Genomic DNA, 26,712 nt, shown 5'->3' on the forward strand with positions numbered 1-26,712 from the left:
ATCAGTTTACTTTTATTTTACATTTTTCCCTCTATTTTCATTTGATGATCTGGCCAGTAACACAGCTCCTGTATTAGCAGTGAGACACAACTCTGGAAGAATGAGCATAGGAGGCACAGCAGATGTCAGCATTGTCAGTCTAAGGGGGAGGGTAGTGTTACATGTATTAGCAAATTTAGAACCACTAACAAATTGAAGCCAAACTCCAGCACACACTTTATAATCAGTTACAGCAAAAAGTTATTTTCCTTTTTGCAATATAGTGGCAGTGTGGTGCATTGAACATTCTTTTCATACCTGTTTTACATATGATACTACTGTATTTGTCCCTATGAAAGATGTGCTTGTGCTCATGCAGGATACAGTGCTCGAAGCAACATTACAGAACGTCTCTATAGTGTGGGATCTGGGTATGGCTCCCAAGGTTTACCAAAGTCACACCAATCCAGACACACTGCTTCTATTTTTGGTATTAGAAGACAGCAGATGATTGAAGAATTGAAAAATCCAAACATAAAACAATAAACTAGTTAAGCTAAGAGTCATTTCTTCGTAAGGGAGAAGAGGTCCATCACCTTAGGACACTAGCAAAAAACTGCACAGAGCAGGGCATGGTTATAGAACGCCTAGGGGGGTTGCCCTGCAAAGCATACACCAGTGTCCAATCAATTGAAGGTACCAGCCTAAAACCGAAGACCTGTGTTCTATACCGTATGATTCAGAATGTAACTAACAATGTAACTAACTATGGAAGATGTGCTTTGCTGGAAAAAGCATCAGAGATGCAATAGGCAGAATTGTTTAATGCATCCTGCTAAATATATATATGTGAATGTAGCTCAGATGTCCCCAAACTATGACCCATAGGCCAAATACAGCATATTGCTTACATGTATCTGGCCCTTGGGGAACTATTCTTCTCACTAACACCAATGATGAAGCACAATTCCTCCCACTAACACCCAATGATGGAACATTATTCTTCCCACCGATCTAAATTATGGAAATCTATTCCTCCCACTGAAACCAATGATAGGGCATGATTCCCTCCATGGACACCAACAACAGGGAACTATTCCTTCCACTGACACTAATGATGGTGCACAATAAATAATTTTTTTACTCCTAGTGACCGCCAAGCCAGAGACATTGTTTTCTCCCACTGACACTGGTGCATTTTCTATCCCACGTCATCAGTAGTCTGCCCTCTATTGTCTAAAAAAGTGTTTCTCAACTTTTTTCAGATTAAAGAAAATCTCAAAGCACCCTTCAAATTATGGACAATGTCAAGGCACCCCATTCTAAAATATAAAAAACAATTGTAATCATTTTACATAATGCAGCAACATCTACACGTAGGACTCCCAACGTTAGGTTATTTTTTCTTCCAAAGCAAATACTTTTGCACACTGGTACTTACTAGTATTTCAATGTTTCTCTTCTCCCTCAATTTCTCTCCATCAGTCAGCTAATGTGACCCCAGTGCTGAGGGAGAGAGGCAGAGGATGGTCAAACAAGGATGCTGTGGAGGCGACGGACATCCCCCTTATCAACTGATGACCTCATCAGTTGTTCGGATGCCAGTGTCTAGAAAGTCGTAATGGTGTATAATGAAAACCCGTGGCTTTGTGTAAAAGGTAGGCTTCATCCACCTACTTGCTTGTATACAATTTTTGATACGTTTTTAGGCATACTACTAAGGCACCCCTGAAAAAGCCTCAAGGCACCCCAAAGGCTGGTGTAAAGCACTGTTTCTCAACTTTTTTTCAATCAAGGCACCCGTAAAAATGATGCATTATCTCAAGGCACCCCATTCTAAAATATGAAAAAAACAAAATAATAGTTTTATATATTGTAGCAACATTCACGCATGTAGGACACCCATTCTTTCAATGCAAATACAACTTTGCACACTGGTACCGACTATTTCAGTACCTTTCTGAGTATTTCAGTGTTTCTTTTCCCCCCAGTTTCTCTTACTGATTTAGCTAATATGACCCCAATGCTGATGGAGAGGGGCAGGGGAGGGGCAAGCAAGGATGCTGTGCAGGCGGCCGACATCCTCCTCATCAACCAATGGCATAACTGGTTGCTGGGATGCCAGTTGCTAGAAGGTTTTAATGGTGCACAATGAACACCTTTGTGTAACTAACAGGCAGGCTTGATCCACCTGCTGGCTTGAATACAATTGTTGGGCCTTTTCTCAAGGCACCCCTGAAGAAACCTGAAGGCACCCCAGGGTTCCTGGCCACCCTGGTTAAAAAGGGCTGGTCTAAAGGACAGTAAACTGGCCCTTCATTTAGAAGGTTTGGAGACCCCTGAAATAGGTGCCAAATATAATGTTTACATCCAGCACTTGAGTAAACTTAACATGATTGTGACATGTGCCATCTTAAAGGAGAGGAGATTGCTTTTATTTATTCTATAAAAAATATTGCTCACTATCCATAGGTAATGTATATGCTAACAACTGCAAGTCTGCTATAATGATGTCCAATTAATATTGCATATTGGAATTCATACATTTATATGTTTATTTCAGAAACTCAATATAAAAATGCTCACATCATTTTGGTTTTAATTTGTTGGCAAGCAGCAAAACGAAATTAAGGGACAGATTTGTTATGGAAATTAAATTTGATTATTTCAGCATAAAGCAAAGGAGATTTTAGCACAAATTTTGTATTTTTGGGGGGATTCAAATTATACAAATAACATGTAATATTTCAACCGACAAAATGACATGCTGGGTTTTATTTTGTCAGTGTTAAAGTTTGTGTAGTAAAAGACATCTGTTACTAATAGCAAATAGGTTTTTGTTAGTTTTACTACTGACATACTACGGACTTAAATCTCCAATGCCAAATATACTGTATAAAAATAGTTACTAATGGTAAACTGGTGAACTTCTACAGTGAATAAAATCTCCAGTCCTAAATTAATTGAATTAATGACAGTTATTTATGGAAATGCAGCACCTTTTGTGTGGCCTGCAGCATTGTATACTGCATCGTGGCCTGCATTACCCGCTTTCTGCCAATGGAGGGTACTATTGCACCTTTGGATCACTCCAATTGCTTTATTTAGCACTGTGGTCTATGTAAAGGTTTCAGGCGCCTTGCAGCATTGCTCTAAATGTACTGTTAGTCGTCTTTCTAAAGATTTTTCAAAATACACGGATTTTTATAATCAAAGTCCGAAAAATATGATCAAAACCTGACACATCAGTTCCTTGCAACAGGTGCATAATAAATGTAAGTGGTGCTTTCACTGTGCAGTGCCACCTTTAATTCATTCTTTGCTTGCACATTGTCATTGACGTCTTGTTTCTTGCATTCTTCATTCCTTCAGGGTCTCCCAATGCCAATTCACTGGGGAGACAGTTTTCTAGAGTTAGTGTTCCTGAAGACATATTTTTCTTCCAGTGTTCCCTGGTGTCAAATGAAAGGGTCCATCATTTCCGAAATATGCTTTGAAATCTGGCCCAGGACCCTCCAGGTCTGAAGGGGATAAAAAAATCAATTATTTTTGGTTAGTTTGACAAAAGCTTGCTAATAATACCTTTTTTTTTATATCTCTAAGCATATGTTGAAGGCTCAGTGGGAAAAGAACTCTATATCTTGTTGACAGTTTGTACACTACTTGTTTTTTTGAAACAAACTTTCAGCAGTTTGTGCATTCATTGCGGTTTATATGGCGTTTGGAGGTGAATAACATTACTCTGACACAGAACACTAATGCACAATGGTGATTAGCGTGTAACAACAGAAATCATCAAAGGTATAAATTATAATCACTGTAAATGTAGCAACAAGTGTGCAAAATCTACATACAGATTTTATTCATCATGCAGGTGAACATTATCTCCTTGTGAGCACTATGTTCTACATTTTTATTTGAATAGAAATTTTTAAAAAAAGCAATCATATACAGTATGTGTGATGGTTTCAACCTTGACCTTAATCCTTAACATATATATATATATAGTGGGATAAAAACCCAGACTGTGTGTGCTATATGTCCTAATCCCAGCAAATCATGTACAACTATGAACAGAGTATGTAGTTATCGGCTTTGTGTGGACATATAGAAAAGAAACTGAGTACCATAAAAGCAACTTTATTATATACTAATAAAAATCTATTACACAACATTAAAAATTACACTCCACATAGGGTTCACAACAGGCAAAGATTCCGATTACATTTCACAAGTCGACTCAATGCATTTCAGGAATCCTTCTTCAGGAGTCCACGTGACAGAATCAGTACACTGGAACCCACTCCCAATCTTTAATAGGATAATATCAGTCAGTTAGGTAGACTGGAATTGATAGCATGTGTATATTGCCCATATATATATATTGCCCATATGCAAAACGAGTAAGCCAAGGTGAAACCACTGCATCTAAGGATGGAATTACAGGTACAATTAGTAAACATCCAATGGTCTTGTACACCTAATCCTAAAATAAAAGGACCGACTTCCCAATGGGGAACAATCCAGACCCAATGTGAGTATGTCACCATAGAGACAGCATGGTAGTCAAAGTAGTCAAGGCACATATATTCCAAAGAGGGGGGTCTTGATAAGTATCTTAGAAACAAACTCAGTTCACATTTCACATCAATCCAGCCTAAATCCTTAACATGTTACTCCAGTTAATGGAGTTGATTTACTAAAGGCTGTTCACTTTGCAGGGGAATTTTCCCTTAGTTTTGTGAATATGGTGAAATATCACTTTGCAAAGAAGATGATGGAAATCACCAGAGCTTAAACTCATTCACTAAGCTAAAATAAAATTCCATTGTATTTAGATTAATTATATAACTTTGAATATAGTGGGAAGGATGTTCTGTCTGTTGAAGAGATATTCCTTCAGATTTGTCCCTAAATTTCTTGTTATTGGAAAAAAAAGCTCTTTCTTAATAGGAGTGGGGGATATGCATGGTGTGTCATTGCTGGCTGGCTGAAGTGTATAGTTCTTTTTTGTTGGCCATTTATGCTTTGAAATGTTGCATGAAAGTCTTGTCATTGGTGGATCGCCAAGTAAAATTCAATAGTGGAACATTTGAAAGGAGAGAAAATCGTTATGGCTCCAATGAGCAGGCCATGCCAAGGAGAGAGTAGGAAGCTCTTCACTGCACTAAATAACCCATATCCACCACCAACCCATATGGGGGGTGGTGGATTTGCGGCTCCCCCCCCCCCCCCAAATTATCATGCACCAGCCCCCACTGTTGGGGTGTGAAGCAGTTTGCTTCATGAAAGTCACTGACCAGCATGGGACTTCAGGTTTAGAAGCACTTTAAATCTTCACTGCCATTCACTGGACACTTCATTTTTTGATTTATGGACTTATGTTTTTACAATTTTTGTTATCATCATTTATATTGTTTGCATTGACAAATTTCTGGTGTTGATGCTCTTGGGGTGCACTAATTTTTACCCTATAACACTTGCCTGCTAAATGTTTTAGTGCCTTTTTACCTAATGTTTCATTAATCACTTCATGTAAAAGTGGCACTTGTATTCACCATAGGGGTGGAATTTACCTTTTAATTTTGTGTGCTTTCATTAATATGGTGGTCTACACATTTTTTATAGTTGTATAAAAAAAGGATGTATCAGACATAGCTTGAAAATATACTCTATTTGTCATATTTAAAGCACAACTATAAAACTGTGTTGTTACATAATATGAAGGATGAGTCCCGAGATATCTTCATTTTTTATAGATGAGACAACGTGAAAAAAACCCAGGTCAAGTATCTTGCATGTGCTAATGGCTATATGTCTTTCTCAACATCTCAGTCTTATGCCCCGTACACACGTGCAGATTATCTGCAGACTTTTGTCTGCAGACTTACCTTTTCTATGTAGTGCAAGGGCCTGCCGGATTGCATACAAATTGAAAGTGTTTAGGTTTGACCTCATATTATATGGTTTTGGTAAGTCTGCAGACAAAAGTCTGCAGATAATCTGCACGTGTGTACGGGGCATTAGAGTGTTGAGGAATGGCCAGTGGTTACAGTTTTAAGCATTACTGGACTGTTTCTTGGTTGGGGATAGGAAGCACCTCTGGTAGGAAAATCGCTTGTTAAGTGGGTCCATTCCTTTTTCTGGGGGGGAAAGGTTATAGTAGATTCCAGTCCTCAGGCGAAAGACAAGCGGTGTGTGGCCAGCCATTTGTGAACACCTGATAATCACAATTACCACAAGATTTTGGTGTGCGTCAGTGAGAATTTGTGACCATTTAGCCAAAAAGAACATTTGTGAAGTCCGGTACTGATGTTGGGAGATAAGATCTGGCCCACAATTGGCTTTGCAATGCATCCTAAAAGTGTTAATTAGGGTTGAGGTCAGGGCTCTATGCAGGCCACTCTAGTTTCCTCTCTAAACTAGTCAAGCCATATCTTTGTGGAGCTGGATTTGTGCACAGGAATGCTAGAAGAGAAAAGGGCCTTCTGCAAACCATAGCCACAGGGTTTAAAGTGCACAATTTTATAAAACGCTTTGTAGGATGTAGCATTAACAGTACTCTTCACTGTCAACACTTTGAAGTCAATAATTTGGAATGGTATCCATATACTTTTTACCATATTGTTTATATTCACAGTTTACCATTCAGTAAAGCAGCACAAAAGCAATGCCATTTTACAAAGTTTAGTTTACTGCGTGGAACATAATATCCGTCTGATTGTTGCAGGATTCTGCACTGTGGAGATTGCTCTTTGCTTTAATGGAGATTTACTTTTATTGTTTAGTGCACATCCACTTATGGAGCGAAATTTAAGAAACCTCCCACAATATGTTTGTTATGCATTCCCATTCATACAGCATACTTAAAAATAGTTTTAAAAATATTTCTTACCTTTCTAGTTGTTTCTTTGAAGCAGGTTTATACACAGGACTCTTTGCACAGCTTCTATTGTTCATATCTTGCAATGTGCAATTAAGGGATAGAGGGACAGTTTTTTTTTTTTTTTAAGTGCATTAAAATATAATGTACTACCTAAAGCCCCGTACACACGTACCGAATGTCGGCCGAACGATCGGCCGTCTTTTGTCCGGTGCTGTCCTGTCCGCTGAAAACTGCAAAAGACTGCACATGAATTTTGTCGGCCAACAACAGCCGACTGCAGAAGTGATGTCATGTGATGGTTAACTTTCCGTGTGTTTTTTCTTCTCTGAGCATGCCCAGTCTTGCTAATCGGCTGTTTGTCGGCCGAATTCTGTACTGACTGGCGAACAATCGGCCGTTCTGGTGTTGGCCAACAAAAATTTTAATGCCTGCACACCCGATTCTGTTCGGCCGAAAATGCGCTGTCGGCTGTCGGAAGCATCATACTAACAAGCCTACAATCGGCCGATCGGTCGTCGGCCGAATATTTACGGCCGACAATCGCTACGTGTGTACGGGGCTTTAGTCTTCACATCCTTTACCCTTTGTTAGGACAGGCAGTGTGCACATCTATTTTACAACTGATAATGAAGCTCTGCCAGCAAAGTACAGACAGGGTTAACAATGGTAAACATTACTCCATCGCACCCTCCTTAACATCACAACAGAAAGGGAAAGCTAAATATGATTTTAAGCCAATAAAAAGCAGGTTAAAAGGTAGGAAGCAATTTTAGATATGGGAATGTGTAAGGCCGGCCATACACGGAACTGGCTGAGATTCGAACAGTTAATGGGAAGCTGAATATACCAAGTTGATCAATCGATCAACTATTGAAATTGTTTGTTCAGAGCAGCTTGTCCCAAACAAAATATTTAAAGTCAAAAACCTGGAATTATACTTTAAAGAGGAAGTAAGCTTCCAGATTTTAGTTTTACCCATAGGTAAACCTATATTAAGGCTTACCTATAGGTAGTGTAAATATCTCTTAACATGCACCGTTTAGGAGATATTTACTGAGATAGCAGCCAAGTACGTCACTGGGCATGCGCCCTGAAGAAATGGCCACCCATCCTGTTTTTTTTCAGAGCAGTGTGCCGTGACTGGTGGCTCCCACACGCATGCGTGGGAGTGACGTCACCGCAGCTCAAGCCAGTCTCAGAGCCGGAGGCGCGAACCTGGAAGGAAGACCGGGTAGAGATGGAGGCTGCCTTCAGAGATGGCATCACATCACTGGAATGTCTCGTTTTCAGGTAAGCTTAACCTAATGTGCTAGTGTGCGTTGCATACTAGCACATTATGCCTTTGCCTTGTAGGTAAGAAAAAAAAAGTGTAGCGGTTTACAACCGCTTTAAATTGTTATTAAACCCAGAAGCCTGCATTCACTAGATCTGGTCTCCCACAATAGACAGAACATGGATATGCAATAGTTTTAGAAAATATAAACTGCTAAATACCTTTTCTCTTCAGCAGTATATTGCAGTCTTGTGACTTCTATCAGTTCCTGGTTAAAGTTTGTAGGAGGAGTTTTCATTCTCCCCTGATTGTCCTATGAGGCTGCAGGGACCCTGACCCTCTGTCTGGACAGTGCTGATTGGCTCTGTGCTGATCACATGCACTCTCCCAAGCCAAAAAAAATCTCTGTAGCAATACACACAAAGATGAGCATGTGCAGCTAGTCCCCTAGCCTCTGTTCTATCAGGATATCAGAGAAGCCTGGATCAAACAGCCTTTTTATGCAATGCAGAGGATTAACCCTCCACAGTGAGTATAACAAGCATGCTTTGCTGCATATACAGTCTGATTTTACTGTTGCGGGTGTAGTAACACTTTAGGTTTTGTTTTACATATGATGCGGCAAATAGATCAATAATCATACATCCTTGCACCCCTTTTCAACAGATGTGAAAATGTCAGAGGGATAACTGTAAATGTCTGATGACCAGATACAATTATTCTAGACTTTCACCTTTTCCTTCTCTGCTCTGACATTCACCTTGTGACATTACTGAAGCATTCTGTTTCATGCATTCTAATTCAGCTCTTCATGATCTAACTTTGACATTTTGATCCTTCACTATGAAAATTACAGAAGGAATCTGATTACTATGGATGATACATATACTTTCCTTTGCCCTTGTTAGTACAAATTAGTTGCTAATATTTCCCATCTTGAACTATTTTATACAATCAGATCTGCTTTTATGATGGTGTGTAACAGTCTAGAGCAGTCTTCCTTTTTACCATGGAGGAACCCTTAAAATAATTTTCAGGTCTCAGGGAACCCATGCTAAAAAATATTATATCTACAGCTCAAGCAATATTAGTACGTAATAGAAGGTTTAAAAAGGTAAAGAAAGTGGCATACTAAGATTATTTGATGCCTGGTGCAGAACATTTTTTACACCCTCTCATCTATGCCGCAAAACTATTTTCATTATTAATAATTCTAGAATAAAAATAATGGCCCGAAAAGAAATGCAGACAATGAAGGTTTCAGTATTCCTTCAAATTGGTGGTCAGATGGAGAAGGTCCCCCAACATTTGTGGTCAGAGGGAGAAGTCCTCCCTACATTGGTGGTTAGAGGGAGAAGTCCTCCCTACATTGGTGGTTAGAGGGAGAAGTCCTCCCTACATTGGTGGTTAGAGGGAGAAGTCCTCCCTACATTTGTGGTCAGAGGGAGAAGTCCTCCCTACATTGGTGGTTAGAGGGAGAAGTCCTCCCTACATCGGTGGTCAGAGGGAGAAGGTCCCTCCTACATCGGTGGTCAGAGGGAGAAGTCCTCCCTACATTGGTGGTTAGAGGGAGAAGTCCTCCCTACATTGGTGGTTAGAGGGAGAAGTCCTCCCTACATCGGTGGTCAGAGGGAGAAGGTCCCTCCTACATTGGTGGTTAGAGGGAGAAGTCCTCCCTACATTGGTGGTTAGAGGGAGAAGGTCCCTCCTACATCGGTGGTCAGAGGGAGGAGGTCCCCCTATATTGGTAGTCAGAGGAAGAAGTTTCCCCTACATTGGTGGTCAGAGGGTGAAGGTCCCTCTATATTGGTAGCCAGAGGAAGAAGTTTCCCCTGCATTGGTGGTCAGAGGGAGAAGCTCCCGCTATATTGGTGGTCAGAAGGCGACGGTCCCTCTGCATTGGTGATCAGAGGGAGAGTGTCCCCCTACATTGGTGGTGAGAGGGTGAAGGTCCCTCTACATTGGTGGTTAGAGAGAGAAGGTCCCCCTATATTGGTAGTCAGAGGAAGAAGTTTCCCCTGCATTGGTGGTCAGAGGGCAAAGCTCCCTCTACATTGGGGGTCAGAGGGAGAAGGCCCCTCTACATTGGTGGTCAGAGGGGCGACAATCCCCCTATATTGGTGGTCAGAGGGAGAAGGCCTCCCTACATTCATGGTCAGAGGCAGAAGGTTCCCCTACATTGGTGGTTAGAGGGAGAAAGTCCCCCTATATTAGTGGTCAGAGAATGAAGGTCCCCCTATATTGGTGGTCAGTAGCTGTATGGCCCCCTACATTGGCTATCAGGGAGAAAATGCCTCCCTACATTGGTGATCAGTGGGAGAACTGTCCCCTTACAGGAATCAGTATAAAAGCGCCCCTAAAAATTAGTGGTCAGTGTAGGAAGCAGATCAAACCATCAGTGCTCAAGGAATCCCTAGTACCCTCAGAAGGAACCCTAGGGTTCCACAGAACCCTGGTGCAAAATGAATGGTTTTGACAGTACCTAGACTATATTATGTCTGACAACACAGATTGTACATGTTACCAATCACTACCCCATTTAATCTAGCCACCCTCACACTGACACAAACGTCCTTGCGCCACATCAGCTTATACTATATTTACTAGTAAAGGCCAACTTAAGTTACAGAAATAGATATGCAATCAGATAGGCAGGCACTGTACTAACAACCCCCATTTTCACAGTCTTACCTCTGCTTTCCTGTTACAGCAGTTGTGCGAGGAGTCTAAATATGCCAGTGCAGTTCGATAGGAGTTAGATCCAGTGCACTCTTTAAAGAGGTATTAAACCCAATACCAAAAATGTAATATATGGCAGCTGACCAATCCTTAGTTTGGTTTGATAATGTGGAGTCAGCATTCGTTTTTTTCCCCGTTTGGGTGATCTGGCCAGTAACACACTGCCTGTATTAGAGTGCCCCCACTCTGGATTAAGGAGCACAGGGGCACCCTTGGGCAGCAGGACTGTCAGTCTGGTGAGGAGCAAAGTGTTACATGCACTAGCAGATTTAAATACACTAACAAATTAAAGCCAGACTCCAATTCACATGGCAGTTACATAGTCAGTTACAGCAACAGTTTTTTTTCTTTTGGGATAAAGGTTTTACATAAATTTAAAAAAGCCAACCAATGTAAACACCACGGTCAGTGGTAAGACTCCGTTCACACTATGTCGGATCCGACTTCGGGGTGACCTGTGAAGTCGCGTGCAGCGCGACTTCGGCGTGACTTGCACAGACTTCATAAAATGAATGTCTATGCAAGTCGCCCCGAAGTAGTACAGGACCCTTTTTCTAAGTCAAAGCGACTTGTGTCGCTCCTATTAGAACCGGTCCTGTACTACACTATGGGACGCGACGGTGCACAACTTGTCAGGCTGACCAAGTCGCCTGACAAGTCGTACCAGTGTGAATGGAGACATAAGGATTTGCCTCAACACTTTACCTGCTACATTTGCAAAACAGCTTGTTCTGTTGAAAAACAAAGACATACTGACTGAATCATCAGGGGAAATTAAAGGAAAGAAAGCATAAAAAAAGAAAAATAATGCAGTCACCATATCTAAGAATTGGTAAGCTGCAATATAATAAATGTTTGCTTATGGGTTTAATACCGCTGTAATATAAGAGACTTGGTCAGACATGCCCCCTCTCCTTCTGCAATACAAGTCTGTGTTGGGGACACTTGTAATGAAGACGGTTACTTAGTTCTGCCAGCATAGAGCACTGGAGTACGACGGCAGGAAGCAGCATTTTCTCTAATGTAAAAAATGTACAGTATTTTAAAGTATTTCCTAGCATAATTATAACATGGGAATAAAAGGATAAGTTTACTTTTTGGAAAGAACGAATAAATGCACATTTTTTTAAGGTAGACAAATGTGCATTTACTACTTTTTTTTTGTAGGAGCCTGGAAAGTATTGCATTAGTGATCAGCAGATCGTGGGTGCCGTGCAGTTTCACACTGACAGATAGACTCAATAAACTATTAGAGTGCTCAACAGCACCCCAGTAGTTTATTGAAAACTACAAGCCGACAGCCGCAAAGTCTGTCAGTACTTCTAATTTTCACACTCATGGAACTCTTTTTTAACCACTTGAAGATCAGGCCTTTTTTTGACATGTTTGTTTACTAGTAAAAATCAGTATTTTTTCTTACAAAATTTAGAACCCCAAATCTGATATATTTTTTAGAGGCCCTAGAGAATAAAATGGTGGTCATTGCAATTTAATGTAAAAAAATACACTGAATTTTAATGCAAAAAACAAAATATATAACCCAATTTTGATTAAAATGTAAAAGATGATGTTACAACGAGTAAATAGTTACCGAACATGTCACGCTTTAAAATTGCGTGCGCTCGTGGAACGGCGACAAACTACAATACCTAAAAATCTCCACAGGCGACGTTTTAAAACTATTTACAGGTTACCAGTTTAGAGTTACAAAGGAGGTCTGGAGCTAGAATAATTGCTCTTGCTATAACTTTAGCGGCGGTACCTCGTGTGTGGTGCGAACACCATTTACATATATACGTGCGCAATCTACGTATGCATTCACCTCATAGGAGAGGGGGCAATTTAAAAACATTTTTTGATTATTGTTCATTTATTTTTAACACTTTTATTGCTGTCCCAAAAAAGGTAAACCTCCCCTGTGATAGCAATCAAGCATGACAGGTCCTATTTATGGAGAAGTCTGGGGTCTATAAGATCTCTCCTCTACCCTTGAAAGCATGAGTTAATAAAACAAAATAAAACATTGATCTCAAGCATTCTCAAGAAAAAAAATGGCTCTGTTTACATTTGCCCCAACTGGAAGTGACGAAATGCTCATCGTTTCCGGTCTGCTAGACCATAGAGATGATCAGATGATCAGCTCTATGATCAACCGCCAAGACAGCTGGTTTCAGTGCCGGCTCCCCGATTGCATGGAAGAGCCCGGGAGGTGACCCCTCCCCCTGCTTGTAAAAGTGATCCAGCAGCTAATCAGGTGCTCAGATCACTTTTACAAGTTAGGGAATCACGGGCTGAAAATTTTAATACCAAGGTTATGGCTAACAGCTGCAGCCATGACCCCAGTATAACCACTTGAACAGAATGATGTACATGTATGTAATTGTGTGGCAAGTGGTTAAATTGTGACAGTGAGCGGGAGGAGAAGATCCCCCAGCTTGTGAGATTGGGGGGGGGGGGGACAGGGGCCAGTGCTACAGTAACACATTACATGTTACACCCTGAATATGGGTGTAACATATAACATATTACAAAAGGTGAACTGATCTTTTAAAGGCCATATTTAGAACAAACCAAAGGTTTGGACAAGTATCCCTCATGGACTATTGGAGAGACCACTTTAGTAAAATCAGTACAAATATTTATTAAAGATATTAAAAGAACACATCATACACAATACAAAAAATGTCCCTCGCAGGAGACACTATACATGTGTATAAGAGAACATGAAAAAGGTATACATGTCAAGTTGCGGTGGTGAGATATCAATTGTGCCTAACATGTTTCGGACTGTATAAGGTAACATCCTTCTTCAGAGGCTTGATCTCAGTTCACACACACATCTAGATAAGACTATATCATATAAATATAAACAGTCAAAAAATAATAATGGTCAATGTCTGATTGACTATTATTATTTGTTAGGCACAACTGATATCTCACCACCGCAACTTGACATGTATACCTTTTTCATGTTCTCTTATACACATGTATAGTGTCTCGTGCAAGGGACACTTTTTGTATTGTGTATGATGTGTTCTTTTAATAAGTTTAATAAATATTTGTACTGATTTTACTAAAGTGGTCTGTCCAATAGTCCATGAGGGATACTTGTCCAAACCTTTGGTTTGTTCTAAATATTGCACATATGTACACGGAGTGGACATACCACTTATAAATCTCCAATACCCAAATTTGTTTCTAGATCTCTTAAAGGCCTGTAAAGAATTCAAAATGTGTAAGACTTTAAATGGTCTTTAAACTTTACTTTCTCTTCAATTGCCGTGTTAGGTTCACTTTTCTATGTAACTGCACAAGCATAGTTTTTCTTTACTACTTTTTTGTGTTTCTATGTGACCCTCCATACCAATTAAAGCTTTTTATAACAAGTAAAAGCAATGTAAATACTTGAATTAGACTTGGTGTCAATCTGTTGTACTCCCTATACATCAGGCCCAGAGAGAGTTAAAAGCAGAACAAGAAGTCAATCTGTTCATGTGCTAAGAAGCATGTTGATAGTAAAAGAATGATGAGATCATCACTGTGCTGCTTCTCTGTTCACTGTCCAGTTACAGGCTGCAGTGGGTCCAGGATGGCCAGGGTTCATAGAAATTGGTTTGGATAATGCTGACCTGACAGAATATCTAGAGGCAGAAAAAAGTACTTGGGGGGAGGGGGGGGGGAATCTGTCAATCGAAATAAATATTGCAGCAAAATCGGTTCTGTTATTTTATCTTTTAATGGGCGAAAACCTTTTATCTTGCTATTTTTGGCTGGAGTCTTGCTTTAAGAAAAACAATTGGAAATTTACAATAAAAAAAGAATGTGTGTGACACCATCATTTCTTCAATCCATGTCAAAAGCAGTTATATGAATGATTTTTTGCAAATCAGAACATTAACTGCCCACATGTTCGGTGACATTACTAAAACAGAGGGACTGCCCCAGCCCCAGGTCCCGACAACAGCTGTTCACTATAAAATAACAGCTGTTACCAATAAGTGAATTACAGGGAGCATTGACAGACATGGAATCTCTACCCGTAAACCTTTCATCTTTATGCTGGTAATCCAGCGTGAACACCTACACACACAAATTACATGTATTTTGTTTTCTACTTCCCAGCATTAGGGAAATAGCGGGAACACAAAGTGCTTCTTTTTTTAATAACTTGTAGTTACAAACCTTTTTTGGTTGACAATTTTTCCAGACATGAAATGATCAGCATTTTACTGCCACTTATGCTTAAAACATTAATGCATAAAAAGGAAAAGTAATCATTTTCAATTTCCAGTTTAACTGAGAAAGAAGCTTTCCCCTTCAGATTGCTACAGTATATACATTTAGAGCAGTGATGGCGAACCTTTTCGAGCCCGAGTGCCCAAACTGCAACACAAAACCAACTTATCTGTTTCAAAGTGCCAGAGAGTTAATATCGGGGGTGGGAATGTGATATATCACCTCCCAGCCACCTGCCAACTGCCGTCTGAAAATTGATCCACTGTGGATTGCTTCACAGAAGAGCAGCAAGGGGTGCTTCATATGTAAATGCACCACCAACCCAGCTACTCACCTCTGCATCCCAAAGCCCCCCTATTTGCTTACTTCTACTTGCCCTGCTCACTATTGCACCCCCACAAAACTGCTGATCTTGTAAAGGTTAGCCGGTCAGTGGTGTGCGCTCTTCTTCCTCGCGTGCCTACTGAGAGGGCTCTGCGTGCCAGCTTTGGCACGCATGCCATGGGTTCGCCATCACTGATTTAGAGGATTATAACTGGAAATCGTCACGGGCTTCTACTGTGCAGACTCATACTTTTTCAGGCCATTACAGTACATTATTTCCTGACTCTTCCCAAATGAGAGCACAGTGGCATGCTCTGCCTTAAAAAGTAAACCCAACCCCCCCCCCCCCCCAAAAAAAAACAAAAAACAAAATCTATAGCTCAGTATGTTTGGCATCATGCCCCACTTTATACATTGTATTTTTTGTTTTATATTTTCATGAGCAAATTGTTTTTTTGGGAGTCTGTTGCAAAATGTCTTACCTTGAGACACTGCCAGTATCAGCACTTTCTGTTCCAGGCCGACAATGCAAAGCCACTGACTCTCAATTAGCAGCAGCATTATCAGCCTGCCATATGAGCTCCTCCAGTTGGCCAATAGGCTAGCTATCAGCTCTTTCAAATAGACAGCCCAATGGCCAACTAAAAAAGCACACAAGACATGATGACAACTCTGCTGTAAATTACAAATTGTGACTTAGGGTTACGAACCTGTAACAGGAAGTGATTTTACTGGCAGGATCTCCAAGTAAGAAATGTTGCAACAAATTACCTTAAAGCTTACGGTTAGTTTTTTCTGTACAGCACCAAGGACATAACTTACATGTAAAGCGTGTCCTATGTTAGGATGGCCTCTGCATAGTGCAATCTTTTCTCCACTGCCGCTGGGTCCTTCCAACAGTGCTGATCTTCTGGTATTGCCAGGGTTAACATCAGCCGCTGCAAGTGTTGGGACTTCCACTGCTAGCCTGCCCTGCCTCCTCCATTTATATAACTTGCACTATTCTTTCCCAGAACGTAAAGTGTTCTGTGAATGGAGGACAGGCAGACAAATAACAGGATCTGCTTCCCTTATTCACAGAACACTGCATTCTGGGAAAGAATAGTGCAGGTTCTATGGAGGTGGGCTAGTGGAACAACTCTTTCATACTTGCAGTAGCTGACATTAACCCCAGCAGTGCTGGAAGATCATTGCTCTGGGGAGGACCAAGCAGAAGTTGGGAAAAGATGTCTACACCAGTGTTTCTCAACTCTGGTCCTCAGGGCACACTAGCAGGCCAGATTTAAGTATTACCTTGGGGAGATCCAGACTAGAATACTGCAATCACTGAGCAGCAAACAATATCAACTGTGATGTATTTCAGTTTTCTTGCAAACCAGGCCTGGTAGTGTGCCCTGAGGACCGGAGTTGAGAAACACTGGCCTACACTATGCAGTAGCCACCCAAACATGGGGGCACACTTCACTGCAGATACATTGTGCCCCTGGTGTTGCATACCAAAAAAAAAAAAAATAGAACTACAGCTTTAAGAAGACTGTATTATCATGAGTCTTGATGCTTAAAATACTAAAAAATAGATTTAGGGTTTAAATACACATTAAAGTAGTTGTAAAGCCTAAACATCTTTTACTTTAATTTCTTGCATTAGGTAAAAAATGTTTAGGTGTGAGCATTCCCCCGCACCCCCCTCTTACTTGAGTCCCTATTCGATCTAGCGCTGTATACCTCTGCAGCTCTTCTTCTCTCCCCTCACTTTCTTGTCTCACTGGCTTTGCTGGAGCACCAGGAGCCATTGGCTCTCAGTGCTGTCAATCAAAGCCAGTGATGAGGGAGCAGGGGGCAGGGCCAGGTCCCGCTGCCTGTGTCAATGGATGCAGCAGAGGCACTCGGTGCGAGTGCATTGGATAGAGGGAAGGGGCCAGGAGCGCCGGCAGGGGACCCGAAAGGAGGAGATTCACGACCGCTCTGTGCAATTCCATTGCACAGAGCAGGTAAGTATAGAGGTGTCTGTTATTTAAAAAAAAAGTGTTCCTTTACAATATCTTTAAGTATAATCCCATATATAATCCCTGTGTTGTAATAAAAACATTACATTTCCAGCATCACTTTAGACCAACAAATTTCCTACTAAAGCTGGGTATACACACAGATTATTTTCGTTCAACCTGTGGGCTCCCCATCAGGGGTGGACTGACAACTCATGGGGCCCCCGGGCAATCAGAGATCATGGGGCCCCCTGTGTCCACACAAAGCCCGACCTAAAATTGCAGCTCAGCCACATAGAGTGGGCATTTAAATATCTACCACAGCATAGCCTGCATGGAAGTTCCTGGCTTATTTGTGTAGTGTGTAGCCTCTCATGGGGCCCCCTACTGACCCTGGGCCCTCGGGCAGTGCCCTAATCCCCGAATGGTCAGTCCGCCCCTGCTCCCCATCCAAGCTATATATTGAAAATGGAGAAATCTTTTGCTTGTATTCTGACAGCTGCAATGCGCGCCTATCAGGATACCTGAATAGCAGTTGCATCTGGTTGGATACAGCCACTGTTCGGCTGACAAATTTCCACCAAGCTACTTTAACCGATTGAAATCTGTACCCAGCTGAAGGCTTTAAACATACAGATGCTGTGCAATACTTGCTTTCAGCCAGTAAATTGTAGTTACTCAGCCACAGCAATGACTGGACCAATTGGGAGCCAGCATAGCATATTTTAAATAGGGATGTGAAGCTACACAGAATACAAAGGTAGAATCAGACGCACAGAAAGCATACAAATTAGAAAGGAAACGTGGGGAAATTTAAACCTGGTAAAAGTAAAAGTCTGCTATCAGAACATTCAGCCATACGTCAATAAAATATATAATTAGACTGCAGTATGTAAGTGAGCGTTATCCAGTGCAGAATGGTAACAATGTAAATGCAGGCCAGCATCTTAAGGAAGATTTCTATTGGCTCCATAACTAAAAGCGAAAAAAGTCCAAACTTTTGAGTTGTCGAAAGATCAGGAATAAATCTTCCAATGGGTACACTTCTTGCGACCCAATTGTCACTAATAGGATTTCCCCCACTTTGAAGAAATGTCTTATTTCCTTTTGTGTCTTCCCCCTAACAGAACACAGGCAATAAAATATAACACAACAGGGGTTTTAACCCTTCCCTTCACTTTCCTACCTGATTTAAATCTAAAATAAAAAGTTTTGGCTTTACAAATACCTGCAAAAAGTAACAGACTTTTAGGAGCAAAATTCCCATGTGATAAGTGTGCGGCCGCAGGCCGGTATTTGTGGGAGGAGCTAGCGGGCTATATAGCGCCGCCCCTCCGCTATGCCGGCCTGCTGCTGCGCTGTACGTCATTCGGCTGGTCAGGTGTCTTTTGGTGGTCACCTGACGTCGGCCGGATATCGCGGGATCGTGGACCGGACTTCCGGGCAGGACGCGAGAGTCACCGCTGCTGGCTCCGAGCCCCGCTGGTCCTGCGGCATCCCAGCTACTCCTTGCCTGTACTGGGGCAGCCTTCTCGGGCATCCGCCCCATCTTCTCAGCTTCCGGCCGCCGCCTGCTTGTCCAGCTGCCAGCGCTGCGTGGCTGCTTCTCCCCGCTGTTCAGCAGGGGATCAGGTACCTGTAGGGCATGGGGGGGGGAAGAGGGGGGGGGGGGAAGTCTTCTGCACACACTGCCTGCCTCCTCTAGGCCACGGCTAATTCACAGGCTCCCTTGCACACACTGCCTGCCTCCTGTAGGCCACGGCTATTCACAGGCTCTCTTGCACTCACTGCCTGCCTCCCTGTAGGCCACGGCTGAACCACGCAGACTCTCTTGCACACACTGCCTGCCTCCCTGTAGGCCACGGCTAAACCACACAGGCTCTTTGCACACACTGCCTGCCTCCATGTAGGCCACGGCTATTCCACCTTCTGGCTCACGCACACGCTGCCTGCCCCCTGTCAAGCCACGGCCCCCCCTTTTTAAGTATTTATGTTCTGTGCACTCACTGCCTCCTGCCAGCTTCGGTACCTCTGCCCACGTCCTCCTGCATTTTTCGGTGCCCTCCTTGTCACTTAGGTACCCTGCGTGGGGGGGGGGGTTGGTGCTCGGGGGTTGGGGGGGGCCTCTTTGGCATGGCAGGGTTGTGTTGTTCCTGGTTCCATGTCATGTTCCGGTGGGGGGTATGGGTGAACCCCCCCTTGACCGTTGCCTTTCTCCTGCAGGTTCTCATCATGTCCTTCAATGCCGGCATCAGGTACTATGTCAGGTCCAGGTTCCTTTGTGTACCACACGGTTCCGGTTATCTAGTCTTCACAGACGCCGCTGGCGTCACCCATAGTCACCGTTAGGCTACTTCTTCCCTTTCCTCCACTCACTTAGTCTTCGGTCTGGCTCGCGCCCGGTGGTTAGGCCCCCGCCGGTTGCTCTTCAGGCTCATTCCACTCTTCTGTGATCCACCTGGTGATGCATCGGTGCCTGGGCACCGTCACGGCTTCATCACCACTATGCATACCGCACTTCATGTCGTTGTCCTCTTTGTTGGCACTGTCGTTGTTGCACTCCAAACTGTGTTGTTCTTGTCTCGTGTTGTCCCCCCCCCCCTCCCCCGCAGGGCGAGTTCATACTGGCTGTCAGGGTTCAGGTGCTGGCCCCTAGCCCCCCCCTTCATAGCCGGTCCCGCGAGGCCAACTCCCCATCTCGTCGGAGATTCCCCGCCCCTCGGGCCAAATCAAAGCTAGCGCCTCGCTCCACCCTTCTCATGGGTTTATAGCTAGGGCCTCACCTGTCACGGCCACTCGTTTTGATTCTGTACTGTCACCGAGAGGCCAACGGTCCCGCCACCACGTCAGTGGCTCATGCCCCTCGGCCAGAATCATAGGTAGAGCCTCTCATCAGCCGCTTGGCATCTAGCAGGGCCTCACCTGTCACGGGGTAGTTAAGTTCTTCGCCTTTGGGCTTTAGCTAGCCAGCCAGTGATTCTTCCAGCACGTCACGGTATTAATCGGACTTGGGCTTTTTGTTCTTTGTTTTCTTCAACAGCGGGCCTCAAGGAGCCATCCTGGAAGAAGGATCTTCATCCCCCTCCACGCCAGCCAGGCCCTGCACCCCCGCCAGATCTGGTACCCCCAGGGGTCGTCGGGTTCCATCCTCGCTGGGTTCATATGGGTCTTGGACTGTTCCGAGAATTTCGGCGGCGCTACGCCAGAAGGGGATCCCGTTCCCAGCCACGGCAAGGAAAGCGGAACTTTTTAGGCTGATGACGGAACATCCAGAAGATCCGGGATTGGGCACAAGCTCTCAGGGTTGTACGTTAGCTATGCAGGGGACCCTGGACTCTATCCTGTCTTCCCTGCAGTCCATCGGAGACAGGCTGACTAAGCTGGAAGACGCCAGTCCAGCTCAGAGGGGTCCTCCTCCTCCCTTGCCGGTGTTGTCCCCAGTTCCCGCCAGTGATCAGGGTAGGCCCCCAGTTTCCCTTTTCCCCTCTTCTACGGTTTCTCCTATTATCACCCCGGCCCACATGGTCCCCCCAGCTCTCCGCAAGGATATCTTGGAAGGGAAGGATGTAAACTTGGTGGCTCTCCTTATCGCCTCCCAGGATATGGTGGAGAATAAAATCTATAATTACGGGGATTTGTCCGTTGTTATGAAGGCCAGGGACCCCAGGCTCAATAAGAAACTCACGATCCCAGAGTTTGTCCTGGCTTTCGGTATCTACAGGGACGTATTGTGTTCCGTATACCCACAGCGGCGGGAGGAGTTAGATCTTTACCTGCATAAAATCGTGGATCTAGGGCACAAGTACGGAGGGTTCACCTTCTTTGACTTTCACAAGTCAGTCTCGGCCAAGGCAGCAGCGGCCTTGGCTCAATTTAACGTACGGGTCGATTGGAGTCTTTTGGACACCGAGCTGTTCTGCAGGCACTTTGCAGGCTTGGCACCTCCCTCCTGTGCCACATGCTCCTCCACTTCACACTCTGCCAGCCTGTGTCCCGTGGAGGCGGAATCCTCCCCGGCCGGGGTTCCAGGGGGGGGGGGAGCTGGCAGGTCAGAACAGCGTGGCCTTAGGGATAAGCTGGGTCGTCCTATCGTTTTCCTAGGTAAGGCCCAGGTTTGTAACAATTTTAACGGGGGTGCATGCAGCTTCAGTGCCTGCAGGCTGCTCCACGTTTGTTCCATTTGTTTTAGGGCCCACACCAAATCCATGTGCCCGTCCAGGATCAACCCTAAACAATGACTAGCCGGGGTCAAGGTTGAGGTGTTGGAATTCTACCTGCAGGCTCATCCTTCTCCTCACCTGGTGGAGTATCTGGTTCAGGGGTTCTCGGGAGGGTTCCACACGGGGCTGGTGTCTCTTCCTTCTGGGACATTGGAATGTCCCAACTTGCTGTCGGCCAGGGAGGACCCGCAGTCGGTGGACCTTTTGCTCGAGAAGGAAGTGCAGGAGGGGTTCATGTTAGGCCCCTTCCCGGCCCCCCCCTTCTCCTCCTGGCGTACCAACCCCATCGGGATCTCTACGAGCAAATATACAAATAAAAAACGTTTGATAATCGATATGTCGGCTCCTCATTCTTCCACCAACCCTAGCCTTAATTCCCTTATTCCATCAGCCGAGTTCTCTCTCCACTATACCACCGTGGACAACGCCATCCAGGCCATTCTAGGGGCAGGTAGGGCCGCTTGGCTTAGCAAGACGGATATCGCCAATGCCTTCAAGCTCCTGCCCATTCACCCCTCCTTATGGCATGTCCACGGTGTTAAGTGGAGGGAGAAATATTATTTTGCCATCAGGTTGACTTTTGGGTCCAAAAGCAGCCCGAGGATTTTCGATACATTCGCAGAGACTCTCTGCTGGCTCCTTCTGAACATATCCGGGTGCCCCACGGTGTTGCATTACTTGGACGATTTCCTATTGGTCGAGCGTAGTCAATGCACGCCGGTCAGTTTGAGGAGCACCATGGCCTTGTTTTCCACCTTGGGGGTCCCTCTGTCACCAGGCAAGACGGTCGGTCCTGTCACCAGGTTGGATTTCTTGGGGATTACCCTGGATTCCGTGTCCATGCAGTCTAGCCTCCCTCAGGACAAACTTAATCGCATTCGCGAGGTAGTTGGCAGGTTTTTGGAACTAGGGTCGTTTTCGAGGAAAGAGTTGCAGTCCTTGATCGGGTCATTGAACTTGCCATGCGCATCATCCCCCAGGGCAGGTCCTTCATCTCCCGGTTGCTGCGGCTGTTGCCAGGTCTTCCGGAGGGCGTCATTTCCCACCTGGATCCTCCTGCCAGGGCGGACCTGGGTATGTGGGTTGAGTTCCTGGAAAGCTGGAACGGCATCTCCATGTTCATCCCGCCCATCTCCTCCCAGTCCCCCGTGTTTTGGACGGATGCGGCTGCCAATTCCGGGTTCGCGGCCATCTTTGGGGACTCCTGGTTCAGGGCTAGTTGGCCGGCTGAATCACTTGCCTTACCAGCTTTCCAGGAAACCTCAGCTTTGTTTGAGTTATACCCTATTGTGGCGGCTGCTGTCACCTGGGGTAGGTGCTGGTCAGGGATGGCAGTCAAATGTTTTAGTGACAACATGGCGGCCTGTGACATTGTCAATAGGGGCCGGTCATCATCCCTGACCATCATGAGGCTGGTTCGCAGGCTGACCTTGATTGCTGCCACTCACCAGTTTTTTCTGTACTGTGAACATATCCCGGGCCACTCCAACTCAGCCGCTGATGCGCTTTCCCGGTCCAAATTGCAGGTGTTTTTCGCCCTTCACCCGACGGCCGACAGATGCCCCACGCGGACCCCAGAGTTCGAGGAACTGGTACTGGACTAGCCCGGATCGTGGCGCATGGACGGGAGCTGGCCCGCATGGCTCTGTCAGCCAACACCAGGAAGGCCTACGACCGGGCCTGGTCAATCTTCCAAAGGTTCTTAGGGGAATTCGGGTTGGACGACCATTCGGTGCAGACGATGGTCGCCTTTGCTGCCTTTTGCCACCTCCAGCTCAAATTGTCCGCCAGTACTGTCAAACTGTATCTGGCGGGTGTCCAACACTTTGTCCTAACGCACCAGCCAAACTCCTTACCTTTTCTCAGGGCATATCCCCTCAAGAGCCTCCTGAAGGGTATTGGCAAGGTGGATCGCCATACCTCGGTCAGGCGGCTGCCGATTGATGGGGAGAAATTCCGGGCTCTCTCCAACTTGCTGGACTCGGCCCCTTTTGAGCCACTTACTAATACGGTTGTGAAAGCTGCCATGTACCTAGCCTTCTACGGCTTTCTCAGGCCCGGGGAGTTTACGGTTACTTCCTCAGCAGAGGGGCGCTCTTGTCTCCACAAACGAGATCTGGTCAAGCGGGGGGATCATTATGTTTTGACGCTCCAGTGTACTAAGACCAGGCAGGTGGGCTGCCCCGTTACCATCCCGCTTTACCCATCAGGGAATCTTTGGTGTCCGGTCAAAGTGCTGGATGAGTTCATGGCCCAGTCCCGGCGCTCTCCCAGCCATGCTCCACTTTTACGTTACTGGGCGTTCCCCTCACCACGTCCAAGTTCATTTTCTACATCCGGACTCTTTGTATCAGACTGGGTTGGGACCCTGCAGCACACTCTGGTCACTCCTTCCGGATAGGTGCGGCTTCGGCTGCCTCCGGGAATAACACGCCAGGCCATATCATTAAAAGGCTTGGTCGGTGGGAGTCAGACGCCTTCCAGGTCTATATTCCTCACCCAGAGAAGGAGTTGAGACTGGCATTTCATAGGCTTGTGACTTAAGTTGTATTGAATAAAGTGTGTTGTTTTGCTTCCTCTTTTGCCCTCTTTATTTACAGGCTACCCCCCTTACGTCGGTTCAGGCACACCACACCGACTTTCCACATTAGGGACTCGTCTTTAAGTGTTGACCACAAGTGTGCGGCCGCAGGCCGGTATTTGTGGGAGGAGCTAGCGGGCTATATAGCGCCGCCCCTCCGCTATGCCGGCCTGCTGCTGCGCTGTACGTCATCCCACCCTCCTTCACCCCCTTTTTTCTCAACCTCTTACCTTTGGGGTGCCCTCTTTATTTACAGGCTACCCCCCTTACGTCGGTTCAGGCACACCACACCGACTTTCCACATTAGGGACTCGTCTTTAAGTGTTGACCACAATCTTTATAAACCGACTTCTGCATGCAAATTACTTAAAGTGGTTCTACAGGTTGAAGGTTTTTACCTTCATGCATTCTATTCATGAAGGTAAAAAACCTTTTGTGTGAAGCAGCCCCTCCAGCCCCCCCCCCCTAATACTCACCTGAGCCCCATCGCGATCCAGAGATGTGCATAAGTGTCTCGGTTCTCCAGGGACTCTCCCTCCTTATGTGCTAAAAGGAATGGGCTCAGGTGTGTTCAGGTTGTAGTCCCAACCCACCTGAGCAATTCAGCCAGGACGCCATCACTGCACACCTTCAATCATAGGCAGTGTATGTATGTGCAGCTGCGGGCCAGGAAATGCCTCACTGCCTATGGTCTGCTCAGATGGGTTGGGACTATGATCCAATACGATGTCAATCACAGCCAGTGAGCCAATAAGAAGAAAGAGGGGGTGGGGCTGAGCTGCAGCTCCATGTCTGATTGGACACGCAGAGCAGTGGCTCAGGACTGTGCCTATTTGGGTGCCCCCATTACAAGCAGTTTGCTCTGGGGGCACTCGGCAGGAGGTAGGGGCCAGGAGCACCGACGAGGGACCCGAGAAGAGGAGGATCGGAGTTGCCCTGTGCAAAACCGCTGCAAAGAGCAGGTAAGTGTGAAATGTTTTTTTTTTTAATTGTACTTTTAATATCACTTTAATTGATAATTTATGATATAATACAAATGCAACACATTTAACTGATCACTGCAATACAGTAAACGGTTTGTGAATTTGAAAAAAGATGGCAATTAAAGTACCTTATGTGTTACGATGTAGTGAACTGACCCCAATGTCATGATAGGGTCATACTGTGCTATGGTTCGAATGTCGTTTGAAAGATTTTGTTTGCTTTTACCATTTGATTTTGGAATGAATGGACTTTATGCTCATGACTGGCTGGCTTGTTTATGATTATTATATCATTTACAATAACCTGACACCCCATTAAAGTTCAAACTTTTCAGTTTCATTGTGTCCCTCATAGATTGCTGTCAACAGGCATTCAATTATTCTGTTGTACCATGGCTCGCAGGTGGTTTGAGCATGCTCCTATGTAATCCCAGAGTAATCCCTTGTCCATTTGTGTATGGACTGACTGTGTTGATGGGGGAATCAAGAAAATTTCTTTCCTTCAATCTGTGGTTGAAGGAAAGATGATTGCATAATATATGGCCTGCCTTGGAATTTTTTTTACAGAAATTCACAGAACATTCGAATGTCTTTTGAAAGATTTTGTTTGCTTTTACCATTTGATTTTGGAATGAATGGACTTTACTGAACGAAAACCACATACACTGTTAAGCTTCGTACACACGCACCGATTGTTGGCCGTGAATTTTCGGCCAACGTCCGATCGGCCGATTGTCGGCTTGTTAGTATGATGCTTCCGACAACCGACTGCGACTTTTCGGCCGAACAAAATCTGGTGTGCAGGCTATAAATTTTTGTTGGCCGTCACCAGAACGGCCGAGTGTTCTTCAGTCAGTACAGATTTCGGCAGACAAAAATGTGATGAGCAAGACTGGGCATGCTCAGAGAAGAAAAAACACACGGAAAGTAAACCAGAACATGACATCACTTCTGCAGTTGGTTGTTGTTGGCCGACAAAATTCGTGTGCAGTCTAGAGCACATTTCAACCAACACAACAACACTGGACAAAAGACGGCCGATCGGTCGGCCAACAATCGCTGCGTGTGTACGAGGCTTTAGAAACTTGTTTGTTCAAGAAACATTTTCCATCCCGCTCCTTTGGATTTTCTTTTCACTGCGGTTGAAAAATGACATCAATTTGGCCCACTAATGATTCGAAAAATGAACTAACTTTCTTAGAATCGTCTTTCCCAAATTTTTTTATGAAATTCTACCCATCTATGGCCAGCTTTAGTGTGAATTCAGGGTCAGTATAGGTTAGCCTACATCAGTTTAAGTCAATGGTCTCAGCAACTGTTTTTTTTTTTTTTTATTTCATAAACAACACTAGGAAATTGTCTATTGAAATCTGAACAGTTGTCATGAACAAAACACTTTCCTTTCCTTCAGTTTTTATATGAAGCAACACATACTGTATATAAGGAATATACAAATATACAGTACCTATACTGTATAAATAATTATGTAACATGAAATCACAATCA

The 26,712-nt window shown here is 44.5% G+C and overlaps 1 protein-coding gene across 1 annotated transcript in view; it reads right to left on the reverse strand.

Moving 5' to 3' along the window:
- Window positions 1–2,923: 2,923 nt before the first annotated feature.
- The window catches only part of ANKRD13B (ankyrin repeat domain 13B), a gene marked incomplete at its 5' end in the record, with an annotated part of 332,368 nt that continues 308,579 nt past the window's right edge, over window positions 2,924–26,712 (reverse strand). The window contains one exon of the mRNA XM_082245099.1: window positions 2,924–3,500. Within this exon, the coding sequence (XP_082101225.1) occupies window positions 3,455–3,500 (46 nt within the window). The 3' untranslated portion in view covers window positions 2,924–3,454. The remainder of the gene's footprint in view (window positions 3,501–26,712) is intronic.

The sequence above is a fragment of the Pelophylax lessonae genome (assembly GCF_965119305.1).
Source record: "Pelophylax lessonae genome assembly, chromosome: 2".
NCBI lineage: Eukaryota > Metazoa > Chordata > Amphibia > Anura > Ranidae > Pelophylax > Pelophylax lessonae.